Source organism: Carcharhinus amblyrhynchos, chromosome 20 (assembly GCF_965287045.1).
Source record: "Carcharhinus amblyrhynchos chromosome 20, sCarAmb.v2.hapA, whole genome shotgun sequence".
In the NCBI taxonomy this organism is placed as follows: Eukaryota; Metazoa; Chordata; class Chondrichthyes; order Carcharhiniformes; family Carcharhinidae; genus Carcharhinus; species Carcharhinus amblyrhynchos.
The window spans coordinates 28,814,838-28,836,296 of NC_137343.1; the positions used below are offsets into that span (position 1 = coordinate 28,814,838).

A 21,459-nucleotide genomic window follows, 5' to 3' on the forward strand; every position below is an offset into this window, starting at 1 on the left:
CACACTGCATTCCATCTGTCATTTCTTTGCCCACTCTACTAACCTGTCCCAAATCCTGCAGCCACCCCACCTTAATCTGCAAAGTTAGCCACGATACCCTCAGTTCCTTCATCTACATCATTGATATACAAAGTGAAAAGTTGTGGTCTCAACACAGACCCCTGCAGAATACCACCAGTCACCAGCTGCCATCCCGAAAAGGACCTTTTCATCCCCGCTCTCTGCCAGTCAGCCAATCTTCTATCCATGCTAGTACCTTGCCGCAAAGACCATGGACTCTTACCTTACTCAGCACCTTGTTAATGGTCTTCTGGAAATTCAAGTAGATAACATCCACTGGCTCTCCTTTGTCTAACCTGTGTGTTATCTCCTTAAAGAATTCTAACAGATCAACTAGTGCAAGCAAAGTGTACTCAAAATAATTTCCTCAATTTTTCCTTCAGTTTGTTCCTTCCCGCCAGTTCTTTCCTCATTCCAAACGGACCATGTCTAATTTTGGTTACATTTTTTAAAAAATTCTCTCGTTTACATCTCTCTTCCCAGAAATCAAATTTCTGCTTTCACCTACACATTCATTCTCAAGATGTTTCAAGAGCACAGATGAATCTCTACAATGCTCCATACCAGACTTTAGGTAGCAGATGTTACTTCAAAAATAGCCAGGGATCAACAACTCAAATGCTGCAATCTTCATTTGTGCAGCCAGCAAAACAATTTTACACAGCCATAAGATGTTGCGGCCTTTGTTAATGTGATAGTGATAATGATGAACTTCAAGCATTATTGATTACATTTTATTAAAAATTGCATGCATACCACTCTAAATAACTTTGAGAGCATGCAAATTAGGAGCAGGAGGCAGCACTTCAGCCCATTGAGCCTGCTCCACTATGCAATAAGATAAAAATCCCTAGTGCAAAAAGGAGGCCATTCAGCGCTTCAAGTCTGTACCAATTCTCCAACTTATTCAGGCCCACCTTGCTCCGTATCCACGTATTTACCCTAATTCCCCTAACCTAAGAGGTTAGGGGACTAAGAGGGGCACTAAGAGACAATTTAGATTGGTCAATCCACCTAACCAACACTTCTTTGGTTGGTCTGTGCTTCGAATTCCACATTCCCACCCCTTTGAGATGCATCTCATCTAACCCTTTAAAATCATACCTAAATTTTCTCTCCAAGGCTCACTGGCCCCCTTTAAAAATACTGTCACTTCTAACACTTCTCTCTGATCTTTCAGACTCACCTGTCCCTTTATTTTGAGCAAGAAAACATTCTTATGGCTCACAATAGATTCTAGCACTATTTCTTGTTTCTTACACATTGGGGTGCAGTATTGATCGCTCCACAGCGCCAACCTGCCAAAGTGGCCATTAATCATGCGTCTATCTTGACAGGGTTCAGGATATTCCATGGCATAGGGCTTCAGAAGAGAACCTAGTCACGTTTGCACAATTCCAGCATGGGTTACATCATGGTTATCCGAAACAAAAGGTTCCTGATTAATCTCCTCTTCTTCAGCTCAAGGGTGTTGAAAGCAATCATAGTGGCTCTAACTATGACAGACTGAAGGTTAAACCTGGGATCTTTCTTGACTCCTATCCGTTTAATTGGTTTAGAAGCCACATAATCTGCACATCGTTTTTTTTTAAACAAAAAAGCACCTTTGCTCTTGCAGTGAAAGAGGTCACAGGATTTTCAGTCACAATGGAAATTCCACTCAGCCTATGATTGAGCTCAGCTAACTCAGCAGAGATTGGCAACTAACTTCTCTGGCTCCACACTTTGTGAGCTTTAACCAATGGGGGCGGCAAGATGAATTAATAATTGTTTTTCTTTGAGGGGATTTTTTTTTTAAACACTGCCAAAGAGATAATTAGACTAACAGCGGGTTAAAATATACATTTTCCATACCAAATGCTAAACACTTGGGAAATCTGAGAATTTTGTTATTTGATTGTTCAAAAACTGATTACTGCTGGTTTAGATTTCCCAAGCCACATGTTTTTGATCACTGATGCGCTGTCATTTTGGGCCACTGCCAGTCACTGTTTAACAGATTCAAAATACCAACACAGGGCTGTGAGTTGAACGTTTCTCTTTGCTCACCAGAAGCTATTCAGTAATACCATCCAGAAACCTCAAATGAACGGAAACCAATTAGGTTTTCATTCAGTGGGACAAAGAACTGATACTACAAATCAAAATTTTACAAAATAAACAAAATGCTAGGAATGTGCAGATTAGGTAGCATCTGTGGAGAGAGGAAATAGTTAATGTTCCAGTATTGATGCTTTTATGCCTAGCATTTTGTTTTCATTGCAGATTTCCGGCATCTATACTGTTTTGCTCAAGTCTTAAAAAAAATTCAATTAATCTTTTTCATTGGCCCTAATTACCATGGTTATTCAGATGCCTTACACAATTACGATCCTAGAAAAATAGACTAGGACACTAGAAAAAAAGTGCAATCAACTTTGCCATTCTTTCTCCAAACTTCACTACTTGTTACCCGCAGGCAATCTTCTAGTGGCTTTCTGCCACAGAACCCAAACAACTAACTGAATCAAGATGTGAAAAGAGAGATTTAACCATAGTCCGATGCTATTTCTCATCAGCACAGCAAACAAACTCCAATAACTGTTGTGATAATGTAAAAGATCACAAACTAATAATCAGTTGGTTATTCAAAACTGCTCCATCATTAAAAATTCTTAATTTTCCCTTTGACCACAACAGAAGTTAATTTAATAAACAAACTTCTGATAACAAAATATAAATATTCCAGGACCCATTACACTACCCTGGTTTTTTTCAGCCAAATTCCTCTGGTACCTGACAGTGACTTGTAACTGAGTTAAGTTCCTGCAGCCAGCTGCTGCCCAAGTAGTGACCTGGTTACACTGTTTGGGGAGTAGGTGGCTACTTGAATGCAGATGGCATCATGGCCAAGATTAATTTGTTCACCAGAAGCTAGGTGAGCAAATTAGCTAGACTTTGATGGGCCGAGTGGCCTAATTCTGCTCCTACATCTTATGGTTTTGGTGTGCAGCAATACCATCCAGAAACCTCAAACGAATGGAAACCAATTAGATTTTCATTCAACGGGACAAACAACTGATGCTACAAAACAAAATTTACAAAATAAACAAAATACTGGAAATATGCAGATCAGGTACCATCTGTGAAGAGAGGAAAAAGAGCCAACGTTCCAGTGTTGATGCTCTTATGCCCAGCATTTTGTTTTCAAGATGGCCAAGATTAATAAGTTAATGTGAGCAGGAGCTTTGACTGATTTCAGCCCAAGTACATCATCATCTATTGTGGCTACCGTACGCTTGGCAAAAATCAATATACATGGGAAATTAAAGCTTTCCTGGTCTCCCTATCATACCTCCATTGCCTTAACTAGCTAAGGTGTTACAATGGGTTACGTTTAAGTATTTACATAAACGTTGTGCACAAAAACAATCGATTTTAAATTCCAGAAATCTGGCCATTGCATGATTTTTCTTTCTACGCAAGGACAATAAGAGTACTATAAATTCTGGCTATTCTGTAATAAATATACTCTGCATTGTTTAGAATGTTTTCCTTGTACAAAACACTCAATAGCGAATGACAAATCCCCATGACACTGTAGTTAACTACTGCCTGCAATATTAGAAGCTCTCAATAGTCCAATAGTTTGTGAAAAATTAGGTCAAAATTCAGAGCAGGGACCAATTTGAGTCTAGTTCAACCAAACCATTGTGTGCTGTCTCTGCTAAATTCAACAGGACAGATCCACTGCCAAGCCGCCAAAACCTTCTTTAACTAGCAAGCTGCTTAGCATGAGATTTCAAAACAGACCACAAGTGGAATGGAAAAATATCTCAAGATACTCTACAAAAACATAACATATTCACGGAAACAACAGCAGAGCCTGTAAAACTGCAGCAATGAAGCAGACATTAATTAAGCACATTTGAATAGCGAAGGACCACAAATGCCCGTTCACTGCTGAATAATAGTCTTATTTAAGCACCATTATGGAGACTACTACCATGCATCACCAAGTTTCATGCAATGCTGTGATTTATATGCTTGTTTACAGTGTCCTCCTCTATTACATAATGGTTGAAAATGCATTGAAATGATTCGAGGAGTCAGTTTCAATGCGAGCTAGCAGCTGTAGTAGAACAGCTTGGGCACTTTGTTGCACCTTTTGATCTTGCAATCAATTAAACAATTTACTGGCAGCTCAGTGTAATGTACAGAGATCGAACCATCTTAAATGCAAAAGGGCTCTACACTAAAGCAATTTAAAATTTTTAAATTAATGATATGACTGCCTTTTGAAAAAGTTGAAGTATTTTGATATTGCCTTTAACTTGGCAAATGCCAAAGATGCTTAACAAGATATTAATAAACGCTCTCTGACACTGATCCACAGTAGGAGGTATTCAGCAGATGACCAAAAGTTTGGTCAAAGATGTTGGTTTCCAGGAACATTTTTAAAGAGGAAAAGAGATATTGGAGTAGTGGGTTTAGAGAGAATTCCAAGCTTAGGGCCAAGGCAGTTGAAAGCATAGCTGTTAATGGTGCAGGAACTAAAATCAGATGCTCAAGAGGCCAGAATTAAAGGAATGCAAATCTCAAACACTTGCAAGTGTGACATTAGAGATTGGGAGTGGCAAGGCAAATGGAGGGATTTCAAAATTGAGAAATTGTCTGACCTGCAGACATGTTGGTTAGTAAGCACAGGCATAATGGGTCAGAGAGATCTGGAGCAAATTAAATATGGAAAGCAGAGTTTTGGGTATGCAAGTGGCAATGTAGGGTGGAAGTGGGCACTCAGCCAGGAGAGTATCAAAGTCATGAACCATAAACTACAAGCTGGAGTAGGCTATCTGGCACTTTGAGCCTGCTCCACCATTCATCTTGATCATGGCTGACGATTGAATTCAATATTCTGATTCCCCCCCTTCCTCCCATATTGCTTGAGCCCCAACAGCTGTATCTATGGAAACACAGAACCTTGAAGTAATGAAAGACATGCAAGGATGTCAGCAGCAAATGAGTTGGGGTACGGTTGATTGGGACAATGTAGTAGAGATGAGAATAGACATCTTGATGATGGAGTGAACGTGTGGTCAGAAGGTCATCTTGGGATAAAATGCAAGAAAGTTACTAGATCTGGTTCAAATTCAAACTATCAAGAATGCAAACGTTGTCAGGAATAGAGCTTGTAGCAAAAACAAAAGACAGCTTTAGTTAAGTCTTTGTTTAATGTTGTCCTGTTTAATGCAGCTTCACTTTAAGGTTATGTTCTTATGTTTGTTAATGGGGCTTTTAAGCTCATCGAGCATAGCGAAATTTGTTTTATTATTTCCGGCAAGACTTATTTGATGCCATGTTGGAGTGACCTCTCCCCTAACCCGCTCCACAGGTTGTAGCCTCACCTGGACTTACCCTCCGGCCAAACCTCCCAATCCCTGACTCACACTCATGGATCTGCGTTCCCATTAAAAATTCAGATCCGATCAAAAGCCGGAGCTTTGACGTTGTGGAAGAAAGAATCTGGATAGTGCAAAAGTGTCAGGCTAGCACTGCTACAGCCCATTTTTGTTTTAAATGCTCCTACCTGTTGCTCTTAGCCAAAGCCCTCATGACAGGAGCATTTAAAACAAATATCGTGAATTATAGCAGCTCCTTCCTGCTTCAACACTCTGCGCTTCTACAACAGTGAAGATCCAGCTTTTGATCAGATCAGGATCATCAACAAAAGCACAGGCCCAGCAGAGAGAAGCAGTGAAGGGATGAGTCAAAGAAGGTTCAGCCAGAAGGTGGGTGGGATGGAACCATCCATAACCTGGGGACTGGGAAAGGAAGAGGCCTTAATGGAAGTTAGGTAAAGGGAGGATCTGCCACAACCAGGAGGAACAGGCACGGAGAGGGCTGGGAAGCAGGATCCACAGCAAGCAAGAGCTAGTGGAAAGCTACATTTGGATTTTATATTTTTAAGCTTTATTATAAAAGTTATTTCATTTAAATTCAAATCAGAAGATTGACTCCCATCAAGGCATAGCTGTGGGGGAGTGTACCAGGGAATGGCTGATACCAAGTTTCTGTTTAGTCAAAACAGGATAATGCGTGGACCTGCTCTGTTTGCAAAAGACAAGGCTTTATGTGTGAACATAGGTAACTTCTAGTGCACGTAAATGAGCCACACTTTGACAACCATTTTCAGATTATCACTCTGGCACAATGTAATTCTTAGCACAACCAGGAATATTTAGGAAACGTTCATCCAATTGTAGAATCACGTCCAACATTAGGCATTATTTTCTGAGTTTTGCAAGGCCAGCTATGTAAGCTGTACTTCACAACTGGGGAGGATCATTTCAAACAGGCCCTTCTGACTGTTTGCAACAGGCAAAGTACTGAGTATGCTCAGTACTTTGCCTGTTGCAAACAGTCAGAAGGGCCTGTTTGAAATGATCCTCCCCAATTGTGAAGTACAGCTTACATAGCTGGCACTGAAAAACTGAGCTACAGGTAAAGTTAGCCGTTACATGCTGCTACAATGCACTCGCAATATGGATGCTTTTTCCACTAACAGGTTGCTGACAGCAAGCCAAAAAGATTTCCTGCCTATCACACAAACGAATAACGTGGTAAATGAATTTCAGTGCCGGTGTGATAGTGCCAGGTAAGGTACATTCTCCGTGGCAATACTGCTGCCAGTCCTCTTGCCAACCAATCAACACCTCTTTGCATGCAGTATAAATTATTTCCTTAGATTTGATAGTCTTGAGAATCTGATAAACAAGACAAAAAGCTTTAACACCATGTTTCTTTTTTCAGCAATAGCCAAGTTCTGAACTATGTTATTTTTAAAGGAAGGTTTTACAGAACCCAACTATAGCTTTAACATCCATTCCCATGAGAGCCTATTCTTCATTTAAGTTGGAATTTTCAGGAACACATCACAACTTTGTGAAGATTTACTGTATGCTTTGTAGAAAATTTCTGCTCAATCAATTCCTGCTGTCTGACAAGCAGAGACAAATCATGCAGGGAAGGGAATCAGATTGAGAATACAGCAAAATACATCTGCAACCTGATGTTGGGTTTTCAAATAATATTGCACAGAGGTAAATAGTATGTACAGGGAGGTCCAAGGTTAGATCCTTGTGGGCACCTGAGGTGGCAGAATGGTTAGCATTGCTGCCTCACAGAGCCAGGGACCCAGGTTCAATTCTGGCCTCAGGTGGCCATGTGGAGTTTGTATTTTCTCCCCACGTCTGTGGGTTTCCGTGATGTGTCAGGTTCCTCCCACAGTCCAATGAAGCGCAGGTTAGGTTCATTGGCCATGGTAAATTGCCCCCATTGTGTCAGGGGGATTAGCATGGTAAAAGGGATAGATCCTGGGTCGTGATTGGTGTAGACTCAATGGGCCAAATGGCCTCCTGTACTGAAGGGATTCTACGAATAGCGCAGGAGTAGGGAGTCAAGGATTATGGTGGATGGACAGGAAAGTGGAGATGAGCTACAATCAAATTAATCACAATCTTAAACGGTGCAGTGGCTCAAGGGGCCAAATAGCCTACTTCTAGTTGTTGTGCTCTTTAGTTGTGGAGGTAGTGCTGTGATGACAATTCAATAGTCAATAATGGAACCAAGCAACAGCAGCTCTCTCAGCCAATGACAAAAAAAGAAACATTGGAGCAGGATAGAGTGGCCAAGTGAGGCAAGAGCTGCAGATAGGTAGAGGATGATGAGAAGGGATAGTTTATTGCTGTCATCAAGACTGCCATTAATGACACAGATAGGGGCAATTACAGGCCAGAAACCATATTGGAGGAATCCAAACAGAAATTGAGAGGTGAACCCTAATTTGGGAGATGGGCTTGCACGTGGGCTTTGAAGAAGCAATGGTGATTGGAGATTGGTGGTAGTTAGTGGGTGTAGTGGAAAAAAAATTGTACCCAAGGTGTGGGAATTGTGAACAACATGAGCTACCATAAGCCCAGGTAGGGAAGTTTGGTAGTCAGCAGCTTGGTCAGATTGGGATTGAGGAAGCAGGGTCTCAGACAAATTAGCTCACAGAAATCAAGACAGAAAATGGGACAGTGTCTAGAGAAAGAAAAGTTCAGGGCACGGGCAACAAGGAACAATTCAGGGAAATTTGGTCCATTGGACTAGACAACAGCTACATCAGGTAAGAGGTAAAACACCAGCAACTGCTTAAGACACATCACTTAGGAAGCTGGAAATGTTCTACCAAAATAATTGTCATTAAAAATACAAATGCACCAGTCAAATATCATATTAATCAGCTAGGTAGTTTGCAAAATTACACCGTTACCATTTAAATATTAAGACATTCAAAACAGAATGGTTACAGCTACTCAACTTGTAGCAATCCACTATACAGAGAACCACCTACACCTGAATATTTCAATTTTACATGAAATACATTACACCTATAATTGGTACGTATAAACTTTAAAACAGAGATTTTACTGGATTAAATCTCTGGCTATTAAACTCATTATTGCCTGAGATTTCCCCTCCCGCTTACTCCATTAAAACTAAATCAAGTCAAGAAACTCCACAAGATTAATTTCCCAAATCTTTTCATCACAGTCTGATGGTCAAAAGTTAATGAAAATTGACATTACAACTTTAATTTCAAAGCAGAAATTATAGACAATGCAGTAACCCAAGTTTTCTATTGCTTCCACCTGTACATACTTAAATAAACAGTTTCTAAACCTGAACTTCCATAAGCATGACAGGGAAATCATGGGAAATATGGTGCAGCTGTACTATCACCATCGCATATCCCCAAGGCAATATTCACATGGTGTCAATGACAACCTAGATATTTTGAGTACAGTTTCAAGCTTCAAATCACAGGAAGTGCCCAAGGAAACTAACGTTTGCTTTCAGTTGGGACAAAAGGTATTGAGAAGATGACCCAAAAAACATTTCTTTCTGGTTAATCCTTTTCCAATTTGAAGTGACTGGCATTTCAAAAGATAATTCATTGTATATTCATGCCTCAAAGCATTTTGCACAAAATATGACACAAGAACAAATATGAAGTTTGAAGTTTACAATTTTATAGTAGATATGGTCAAAGGTAGAGTTAGGTAGGTTAATGTCAGAAACACCAACCCAGATAACTTCTCACCATGACACTTGGTGGCTTCAAGTGTGGCACTTGTGTCAAAATCTGCCTCTCGCGGTTTGGTCTCTTTAACCTAGAACCAAGGTACACGATACAGAGACACCGCATCCTCAATGGATTGTTTGCTGCATGGTCATCTTTTGGAATGGAAAGATGTCCACGGAAGTTGGATTCGTGACTCCTGTAAGTGGAAATCAATTTGTACGAGAACATTTTTGCTACTCAAGTTCTAGCTAAATGATACGTTGATCTACTGCTGCAAACAAAGGGACTGCTTGGTGTGTACACTGGGTAATTTGCTCTTGTACACAGGCTCCTTTTCAAAGGGTAGGTAAGAAGCATTCAAGCGAGACAAGGTCAAGTGTAAACCAACAACAATCTGGTTTAATCTTGCATGAAACACATCAATGAACTTAAACACATTCCCCACAAGATCTCTATCTCAGTTCTCAGATCATGAGTAGTAAATTGCAACTCTGTGCCACTATTATGGAACGAACAGGTGAAATGGAGTGGGTGTGGGTGCAGAACAGAGAAAGAAATCCTCTAAGCTATCTGAAAGAGTTGGATTCAAGTTACTGTTTTGCACGTGAAACCATCCCTCATGATGCGAAAGCACCAACTGTATTATGCCCCCATCCAAATTTCCTAATTGGATATATTGAATGGAATGCGAATCTAGAATTGAGAGTACAAAAAGGAATATGATTTTTGATAATTGTTGTGCCTTGTATTTTACATTACCATTTGGCCTTTCTAAATATTCATTTTTCTGCAAAAATATTTTTAAAATTGAAATTCTTTTCAGGACACCGTAGTTGCAGATGTTATTTGTGCGTCTCTTTTCGATTGTTTGGTTTAATTATTTCCATTGCGGAATTTGTAATGCTACATTATAGATCCATTTTATGGCATAAGAAATGAGGAAATAATGGCAAAAGTGACTCACATCACAACATAATTTTCTTGTGATTTCTATATCACCTCGTCCTTGTGAAAACTCAAGGAAATTTATCCTAATCAAAATTGATAGTGAAATTTTTTTGGATTGACACAAAGAAATTGCTCAAAAACTAAATCAGATCAAGAAGGAAAATGTTTAATTCTTAGTGCTTTGAAATCAGCTTATTCAAGATTCTCATATTTATAACCTACCACAGGTAGGGTTACTTCACTATTACACCACTAATTATCAGCAGCTTAATGAAATGAACATTGAACCGGAAGTAGGCCATTCAATCCATGTCTGCTCCACATTCATTCTTATTGTGAACTGATCTATATCTTAACACCATATCCTTTTATATCCATGCAAAAGTCTGTCAGATTTTTAAACAAACTGAACTAGCATCCACTGCTTGAAAGAGTGTTCTACATTTCATTTGCAGCAATTTCTAGCTTCTGTCCTGAATGGCCTACCTCACATTTTAAGGTCATGTTCCTCTGCCGTTGACTGCCACCCAAACACTCACTAGTTCCTGTCCTCCACTGCCCCTGCCACCCCCTCCCAAAACAAAAACAGGTTTCTCAGTCTGAGATTTTCCTGCCACACTAATTCCCCTGACTAGGGCTGCAAACCACCTACCACCCTTCTACTAGCTCCCATGTCCGACACTCAGCCTCCCCCCACCTCACCCACGCTCTGCTAGTTCCTTTGTCTTAGACTCCTGCCCCCCCACTACTTCCCATCCTAGACTACTGCTCCCACCTGTCCACTAGTTCCCCTGTCCTATGCCCATTCCTTGCAAAATCTTAACCTTCACAAAGTCACCTCAAACTCCTATATGCCTAGGAATAGAAAATGCTAGAAGTATTCAGATCAGGTAACATTTATAGAGAGAAAGAAAGAAAGAAGTTATTTGAGCAGGAAATAACAAGTCTAATTTACATAATAACTAATATAATCTTTGGAATCCTTCTGGTGAATCCAAATTTAATGCACTATTTTCCAAAAGCAATATATGCCAAGGTGCAATAAAAACTCAGGTCTGAAGAATCACACTGTTTCTCTCTCCATGGATGCTGCCAGACCAGCTGAGTTTTTCTAGCATTTTAGGTATGTTTTCTTACATTTCAGATTGCAGTATTTTGCTTTTATCCCAAGGTACAGTGCCCAGATCAGTACACCCAACTCTTATGCTGTGGTCTAAGCAGCATTTTGCAAACTAGTAGCAAGCCTGCAGTTAAGACAACTCAGCTCCTTTGTTTCTGCCACAGATCAAGCTGGCACTTTGCCCAGATCATTGAGGTCTTTCACCCACAGCACTCTGAATAAAATATTGAATGTTTCCTTTGGGGCATTACCAGAGGCTTTGCGCACAGGCTGGTTTGATTGCCAGTCGTGCGCACACAGATGCATCCAGGCCACGAGAGAAGTTTGCTATTATCACATGATATTTTTCTCTCCACACAATATTCAAGTGACTTGTCAGTCACTTTGATTTATCTTATACTTGATTTTCAGAAGGTGTTTGACAAGGTACCTCACAAGAGGTTATTGCAGAAGGTGAGGGGACATGGAGTTGGGGGTAGGGTGTTAGCGTGGATAGAGGATTGGTTGTCAAATAGGAGGCAGAGAGTGGGGGTCAGTGGGTGCTATTCGGATTGGCGGATGGTGACTGGTGGAGTGCCCCAGGGGTTGGTGCTGGGGGCCTCAGCTATTTACCATTTATATAGATGATCTGGAGGAGGGAACCGAGTGTAGGGTGTCGAAATTTGCTGATGACACCAAGATTGGAGGAAAGGCAAATTGTGCGGAGGGTGTGGAGAGTCTGCAGAAGGATCTCGATAGGCTGGGCGAATGGGCCAGGAAATGGCAAATGGAATTTAATGTTGGCAAGTGTGAGGTGGTCCACTTTGGTAGGAATAATGATAGGAAGGATTATTACTTACGTGGCGAAAAACTGCAGCAGGCGACGGTGCAGAGGGACCTCGGGGTCCTTGTGCATGAGTCACAAAAACCCAGCTTGCAGGTGGTCAGGAAGGCAAATGGGATGCTGGCCTTCATAGCGAGGGGGATTGAATATAAAAGTAGGGAGGTCTTGCTGCGACTGTATAGGGCATTTGTGAGGCCACAGCTGCAGTACTGTGTGCAGTTTTGGGCGCCGTACTTACGCAAGGATATTTTGGCCTTGGAGGGAGTGCAGAGGAGGTTTACTAGGCTGATGCCGGAGTTGAGGGGGTTGAGCTATGAGGAGAGGCTGAATAAATTAGGCTTGTACTCGTTAGAGTTTAGAAGAATGAGGGGAGATCTTATTGAGACGTATAAGATGATGAATGGGATGGATAGGATAGAGGTGGAGAGACTCTTCCCACTCAAAGGACAGTAGGACTAGGGGGCACAGCCTCAAGATAAAGGGGGGGGCGGTTTAGAACGGAGTTGAGGAGGAACTTCTTCACTCAAAGGGTGGTGAATCTCTGGAATTCTCTGCCCGTTGAAGTGGTGGAGGCTACCTCGCTAAATATTTTTAAGATGCGGGTTGATGGGTTTTTGATAAGAGAGGGGATTAAGGGTTATGGGGAGAGGGCGGGAATGTGGAACTGAGCCACGACAGATCAGCCATGATCTTATTGAATGGCGGGGCAGGCTCGATGGGCTAGATGGCCTACTCCTGCTCCTATTTCTTATGTTCTAATGTTCTTATATACTTCACTTATTTTTAAATGAACAGAGGCCTGCAAATATGGATTAAATTTCTAAACAGCACCAGATGATTTTGTAACAAATGCTGGCATATATACCAGATATTGCGTTTTATCAAACCTCTCAAAATAAGGTTAAGCCATTACATAAAGCATTTTCTTTACTGCAGTAATATTGAAATGAACCAATTTGGGAAAAAACTTTAATGTTTTTGATTTTCCCTGCTGCTGAAGAAAAATATATAGGCTAAATTGGCCAACTTTGTGGAATATTAGCAAATATTGACAGAAAATTAGTCATGGAGGATCAGGACTATTTAAGTTATGGTGTTAGTGGTCATTACGCAATTTCAGAGAATTCTAGGTCATAGAAATCATAGAAACCTACAGTACAGAAAGAGGCCATTGGGCCCATCGAATCTGCACCGACCACAATCCCCAAGCCCTATCCCCATATCCTTATACATTTACCCTCTAATCTACGCATCTCAGGATATTAAGGGGCAATTTTGGTACGCCAAATCAACTTAACCCGCACGCTTTTGGGTCATTATTTATAAACTCCTGAGTAAGAAAAAATCATAGTAACTTAAATAGGAAAGTTCAAACTAGTACAATACAGTTAACTTTCTTCATTCAGAGCACACAATTCCCACAACATGCAACTGGATTGGCCTTTGGCTAAAATCAGGTGTAGTATTGACATGCTGTACTTGGTTGAAGTCATTTGGTCACATTTCAGCTTCATTTGAAGCAATTTTTTAAAGCATCTCGGCCTTTTGGCCAAGATGCAAATGAGATCAAGTCTTGGAGGAGGAGCTTTACTTACTCCAATCAGCTTGGATCATGTAGATTAGGCCCAAAACAGGAGGTGAGAGCCCTGTCTAGTCAGCTTGGATTGGGAATATCTCAACTTGTTGGGACTCTGAATTGGATTTGATAGGATTGAATTGGAATAAAAACAAAAAAAATTAATGCACACTGCTTACAGATAAAGACATGATTGTGAAGAGATGCTAAATAGCACAAAGATTTGAACACACCTGTTGACCATCTATTAGATGTAACTAAGTTGTAGACAGTGTGCTCTGGGACTGGTTCAATGACTCAGAATGCCAAAGTGACAGAAGAAAAACAAAAACATTCAGATGGCAAAGATTGAAAAAGAACAACGATTATATCCAATTGTTATTTCCAGTGTCCAACTTACTGAAGTTTATTTATTAATGTCACAAGTAGGCTTACATTGACACTGCAATGAAGTTACTGTGAAAATCCCCTAGTCGCCATACTCAGGTCACACTAAGTGCAACATGACAAGTGTATAATCTTTTCAAATATTTCAAATCCACAGCATAGATTAAGTCTCGCAGAAAAAAGAAACCAAGAGGAAAAAAATGAAGTGACTGGAAGTGTAAAAACTGAAGTATAATGTTCTCCAGGAAGCAAGACTGTAAAACCACAGTAATTCAGTTCAAATTCAAGTCTTGCCACATCAAACTAATCCATGGCTATAATAATTTTATGTAAAATAGGAAAAATGAGAGAGGATAATTCAAGTTTTAAGCTTTCCTTTGCAAATAATTCTTCATTTCTTTAAAATTCACTTTTGATTTCAAATGTAAGTCACTGTTTAGTCTATGTATGCAGGTTTCAAGTAATAATGCACAAACTCCTTTGGCAATGCTCAAGACAAGCCAGAAGGCCCTGCTCATTGGCATTTAACATTAGGGTCAACAACTTAGTGATCAAAATTGCTTATTGTTAAGTGTGAAACTATGAGAAGTACATGCTGCATGCATTTATTTACATACAAAACACTCGAGCGGAAGTAAAATTTCAAATCCACATGTACAACATCTGAAAGGAGGGACAGTAAGTTACCTAATTTTGACTTCCTCATCTGATATGCTTCAAATAGTGTCTGTAGTTCTTGATATTTCCTAGTTAGTTGGAGTTTCTGACCGTCCAGTTTGGGGTGATATTGTAGGTTTTGTTCTGCTAGACTACGATTACTAGCAAGACTCATGTCTTTATTTGGCTGTATATTCCGGACCTGAAAAACAAGAAACATTTCTTTAACTTCATATTACAACTGGAGCATTAAGGTTACCCTTATCAAATGCTAATTTGTTACTCTTTATTCCAGTAAGTTTGCAGTTATTTGAACTATTTTCAATTCAGCCAGTGTCCATGCATTGTTGCCATTAAGATTCAGTGCCACAACAGTATAGCTATAGTATAACTGCACTTGCAAATGCATTAGCTGCTAAAAATAGGTCCATGAAATTATTTTTGCAAATTCACACAACAGAATTCTGACAAATGTATAACAGAATTTGAGCATGATGTTACACAAATAAAGCCTATAAAGAAATTTTGAAACTTTAAGTACAAAATTTTGTTTATTCTTTCCTAACCTTGTCCAGCAAATTATCAATGTGCCCATCATTTGTGGAAGCTCAATTACTGAGCATGCTCAAGACAGAAATCAATAGATTTCTAGATACTAATGATCAGGGGTAAGGGATAGTGGGGGGCAAAAGGCATGGAGTTAGATGGTCAGTCAGGATCTGTTTGAATAATAAGTCTCACAACACCACATTAAAGTCCAACATGTTTATTTGGTACCACGAGCTTTTGGAGCACTGCTCCTTCATCAGGGGAAGTGATGAACGCCAGTGAACCCCGTGCATTTCGACATCATGATCTGTTTAATGACAGAGTAGGCTTGATAGCTGGACTCAGCCATTTGGTCTATGTTCACCACCCAAGTTGAAGCATAAACCCAATGGATTGTACTGCTCCGCCTCAGGTCTTCATGGTATTTAGTTGCAGAATCAATTACCTTTTCATTATTATTCCCCTAGAGGGGTTGGAGAGCTTTGCCTCAGCTCTGTCCATATCAACAGTAAAAACTTGGAAGGTTGCTATCAAATGGCATACATGTGCACATCCACCCCCCCCCAAAAAAAATGGGATGTACGGACATCCCCGTCACTTATTTTTCAAACAAATCTGGCAATATTAGGAACTTGGCAGTTTTTCCTGTTAAATATGTAAATTTTAAACTTACTCAGAAACCTTAGTGTTACATTTTGGAAGACACATTTCAAGATGTCTGAATTATATCCAGTGGTTCACATTTCATTGCTTTGGCTTTTAATTTAAATATATTTTGGTTGCATGCATGTCAAATTTTTTTTACTCATCCCTAGGCAAGAAAAGCAGATCTGCATTTAAGATGTTTGTGTTTTTAAATAATTAAACATTGTCATGGGCACAACAGACCTCTTGTGAGCTAAGTCAAAAATATAATATTTGACCGTTCGGATACATTTTGCAGAGCTTAATGTGCTCAAGATTAACTTGCCTTGTGTCTAATGAGCATGTAAATTTAAATGCAGAGCGAGCTACAAAGTAATAATTTAGACACATCCAATGCCAACTAAGCATTCTGAATTCATAAAATGTCTGCAAGGTTATAAATGTAGATAATTAGGACTGTCAATTATAACTTCTGTCATTAACATGCATTAAAATTAATCTAAAAAATTAACATGTTAATAGTGCAAGTTAGTGACAAATAATCAAAATTCCACTTGATTTTTTAAATCCTATTGGAACACCACATAGTCCAGTCATAAGATTATTTTCACTTCCACTGGTGCACTTGGATTATAAACTATGTTTCTTCGGACATTTACTTCAAACACTAACATGCAAATTTGCATTAAGGACACAACTATTTATGATCAAGACAAACTATCATTTAATTACTACCCCAGTCCACTCAATCATTAAAATGATGGGAGGTGCTGTTGACGGCAACATTAAGTGGCATTTACTCAGCAACGATTAACATAGAACATTACAGCGCAGTAAAACACTGATGTTGTGTTTGGGTTCCGCCAGAGTCATCCAACTCCAGACCTCAGTGCAATTTTGGTCCAAAGATGGACAAAAGAGCAAGGGCAAGGTGAGACCAAGTACCCTAGACATCAAGGCACATTGGACCAAGCATGACATCAAGGAAAGCAAAATCAAAGGCATTAAGAATCGGGGTGAAAACTCGCTACAGTGGTTAAATTTCTCAACCCCGCCCCCACACCTGTGCGTTCCTCCGCAACAAACTGCAACAGTTCATTCAGCAGCTCATCACTGCCTTGGCAAGGGTAACTAGGGGTAAGCAATCAAGTTGGCATTGACGGAAAACTTCAACATCTCTTTTCTGCAATACTCAAGTTCTGTACTACCAAACTATTTACTGTACATGTTCAGAAAAGCATGACAATTTACAATATGTATCTTCTACTCTTATTCAGGGAGAGTATGAGGTACATGTGAATTAACAGATTTACTGGTTGAACACATTATATAGTAAATGACAGATGCAACCAAGACAGAGTCCATGGATTTCTAATCTAAACACCAAGTCAAACAATCTTGTTGAAACTCTCAAGGGATTCCCAGCTTCACCTTTGAACATTTCTCCTGAAAATTCTCTCCAAATGTTACTCCTATTTATATGGCTTTAACAATGGCTCACTTAGGATTTCAAACACCTTTTGTGATTCCTTTTCCCCAGATTCCCAAGTACATGTAAACATTAGCTTAAAAACACACAGATCTATGGTCCTCCCAAGCAGAAAACTGCTGCTTCAAAAGAATATCTTCACCCCGATGGCTCTCATTAAGGTCTGTTCCTTGCAGTTTTCTTTAACTTAACTGGAATCGGTTTCTGACCCTTTTGTCCTAGAATCCTACAGTGCAGGAGGCAGCCATTTGGCCCATCGAGTCTGCACCAACCACAATCCAACCCAGGCCCTATCCCATAACTCCATACGTTTACCCTAGCTAGTCCCCGGACACTATTTAGCATGGCCAATCCACCTAACCCGCACAACTCTGGATTATGGGAGGAAGCTGGAACACCCAGAGAAAACCCACACAGACAGAGGGAGAATGTGCAAATTCCACACAGTGACCCAAGCTGGGAATCGAACCCAGGTCCCTGCTGCTGTGAGGCAGCAGCGTTAACCACTGTGCCAGCGCATCACCAACTTTGACTCACCTCATAAGATTTCAAACACACCTTATGAGATTCCTCTTACTTGGATTTCCAAGTACGCACAAACATTAGCTTACAAACACACATTCAGATCTATGTCAAAACTGCTCTTCTGAAACTTATTGTTTATAAGACAGTCTCAAAAGCTCAGTGATCCTTGAACTGCTCTGGTAATCCGTCAAAACATTCCCAAGGGCCCCACCCTTATTACTAGGCAGGAACCACTATAACATTGAACATTCTGTACCTTCATTTTACACCTCCATAGTCTGAAAGTTTGGCACCCGGGGATACAATGATCAACGACTTCATGACCCACCATATTAAAGGGGCATTGTTCTTTCTCCCATTAATAATGTGGGTTCCCCCCTTAAGCAGATGCCAGGTTTGGAGCAATAATTCAAAATGTATATAATTACATAAAACATTTTATAAATGTAATTCTAGTGTTTTAACAATAGTTGTACAAGCCACTGAAAAGAATGTCGCTTGCTCTAAAAGTTACATACTTCAAGCATACTGGTTCAAATTCTTATTTGCACTGAGTCAATAGACCCTAGCCAGGCAGCAGCTGGGAAGCTACAACTAGATTCCAGGCCAAAGACACTGAAGAGTTTCCATTCCTCACTGCAGCTCTAGTGTTGAATGACTGTCAATACTCACCAATTAGCCAGAGAAAAGTTCACTTGGATGAAGTACTAATCAGTCTGCATCTACTCCAATAAAAACTAACTAAAGCTGAAACTACCACTATCAACATCCTTGGGGGTTACCACTGCCAGAAACTGAACTAGCCATATAAACAATGTGGCTACAGAGCATGTTACAGGCTAGGAATCTTACAGTGGGTCACCCACCTGCTGACTCCCTAAAACCTGTCCACCATTTACAAGACACAAGTTAGTGTGGAATGGAATACACTTCACATTCCTGAATGAGTGCAGTGGCAACAACACTTAAGATTAACACCACCACTTAATTAGCACGCATCCGCTAACATTCACTCCCCCCCACCACTGATACAATGTGTACAATATAAAAGATGTATTGCAGGGGAACTCACCAGGACTCCTTGGGCAGCAGCATCCAAATCCATAATTGCTATACTGAAAAGCACAAGGGCAGCTGACAGAAACACCACAAGCTGAAGATCCCCTCCAGGCCACATGACATCCTGATTTAGGAATATATCACCATTCCTTCACTGTTGCTGCGTCAAAACTACCTGGAATGTCCTCCCTGAAAGCACTATGGATCTACTTACAGTAGTTCAAGAAGCAGCTCACCATTTCCTTCTCAAGGGCAATTTGGGACTGGCAATAAACGCTGGCCTGCCAACGGCATCCACATCCCATTACAGAGAAGGTTGAGATGCAACAAATTAGAAAAGGACCACCAGTCAGCAATCTACTAGTAAACTTCACTACCAACTGGATGGCCTTCTTCAATTATTTCTATTGTGAATATTGAAAGGAATTGCATGCAATGTCCAATTTTCCCCTGCCTTTTTACTGATTAGATTAGATTCTTGGTTCACTCATTCTTATTTGTGCAAATGCTTTCAACATGCAACTAGATTAGAAAGTTACTCCACAGTTTGAAGAATTAAAAGTTTATACTTTGTGTCTTGCAAGCGTAAGTTTCCAAAACATGGGATTGCTTTAGAATGACTCTGGCCTGTTACCAAATCTAACTCCTAGTCATTTTAAATATGACTGCAGTTGGATTTCAGTGTAGCACCTCCTTATCATTGCAACTTACTCCCCCAAACCACTTTAGTGCAGCTCAGACACATTCTCAGAGGAAAGAGTTAATTCATATAACACTTTCATTGAAAGTATTTTATCCAGATGTTACATTTTCAGTGGCTGTAATTTAAGTCACCTGTTAACCATTAAGCTATTGGAACAGTTGAATTAACCATGGCCAAATATCCACAAGCTGCCACCGATAAGTAAAATACACTGTGGTGGCTGTTCCAGGTTTAACTACAGTCTAGAGTCAGAAAACTCAGGAGCTTAAAATGAGAAATCAAAAGGACATCAGCTCTTCGCAGTTTATAAAACATACGTGAGAGGAGAAAGAGAACTAAAACTGGAGCTAAAGTAAATTACTAGCTCTATTTTCTACCGCCCTCCTGAGCTGCAAGATTCCACGAAGGTTCATAATATTTGTATTTCTAAGAGATCAAAGTTTTGCTTCTGGAGAACGCTGGTTGACAGATTTCTCCAGTTCACCATTAGAGTTTACTCAAAGTATGTTGATTTTGTGTAAAGGAAAAATAAACCTTTTAGAAAACAGAAAGTAGCAAATTGATTTAAAAATCAAGGGGCAAATATAAACCTACACCAGTGTTGGGTGCTTCAGGAATACAGTCCTATTGCATAAAGAAAGTGATAGTTCCTTGATTAGCTACTTCGGATTAATTAATTCCTTTTTACCAATTGGTTAACTCTGTGACCCATAAAAGAATGAGCTCCAATCAGCTGTCCACAGTAAAGTTTCAAAACCATTGTTCCCTCTATGATAAAGATTACCATCTGGCAACCTCTACAGTGAATATGTACTAATCAGATCTAATATTATTGTTTGACAAACCTGAAACTCATTGTTCTAACATAGGACGTGGGCTCTTCTGCTTGGCTGAGCTTTACCAGTACACAGTGATTTCATTGGCTGAATTTCCTAAACACATGCCTGAAATCAACAAATTCAATTCAACTCCCTACTCTTGTGTCTACCTAGCATAATATAACCATTCCCAATTAATCACATGACAGATTGCATTCAACTCAAGTTTAGAACTGCAAAATCCTATTTGTCCTATTTCCAAATGCTGTGCAGCTTTGCTCTCTCAAACCAATGTCAGGTAAGGCCATAAAAGTGAAAAGGTCATGTGCAACTAAGTGAACAGGAGGATCCACCTGGAATTTTCTCCATCTAACTTGCAACAATATTGCATCAAAACCTATGCTGATCTTACTGCCAGCAGCTAAAGCCAGAACCTCCTGATGATCTTATGCACAAAACCAGTACAAATTCAACCCAACTACTGAGGCCCAAAGACTCGAAGAACATGCAGATCACATGCCAGCTTCATTTTTCTTATTGATGGTATGAAAATTATATTGAAATCATGAAACCAGAATTTATATAGTTATATAGCACTACAAAGCCAAAATTAACCAATCAACCCAACTGATTGATTAAGCATTTATGTTCCATACAAGGTTCCTATTGCTCTTCATTTAACCCCATCAGCATATCCCTCTGTCCCTTTCTCTGCATTTAGTACCTTCCCCTTAAATTAATTTATGCCACTCAGTTATCCTTGTTATAGTGTCTCATGTTTTCACTATTCCTCAGATGAAAGAAGTTCCCCCCAGATTTGATATTGGATGTTAGTGATTATCTCTAGTTTTGGACTCCCCACAAGTGGAATCTTTTCTAACCATCCGCTCATGACCTTTAAAGACATATTGGATATTATTCTCTCTCCAGGTTTAATTTTTCCTGATAACTAAATTCTCTCAGTATTGGTTTCAAGCTTGTGGATTTTTTTTGC

The 21,459-nt window shown here is 39.9% G+C and overlaps 1 protein-coding gene across 1 annotated transcript in view; it reads right to left on the reverse strand.

The window, feature by feature from the left end:
- vps37ba (VPS37B subunit of ESCRT-I a) overlaps nt 1-21,459 on the reverse strand; it is a 43,198-nt gene that overhangs the window by 15,903 nt on the left and 5,836 nt on the right. The window contains exon 2 of the mRNA XM_080208352.1: nt 14,708-14,879. Coding sequence (XP_080064478.1) covers nt 14,708-14,879 — 172 coding nt within the window. The remainder of the gene's footprint in view (nt 1-14,707; nt 14,880-21,459) is intronic.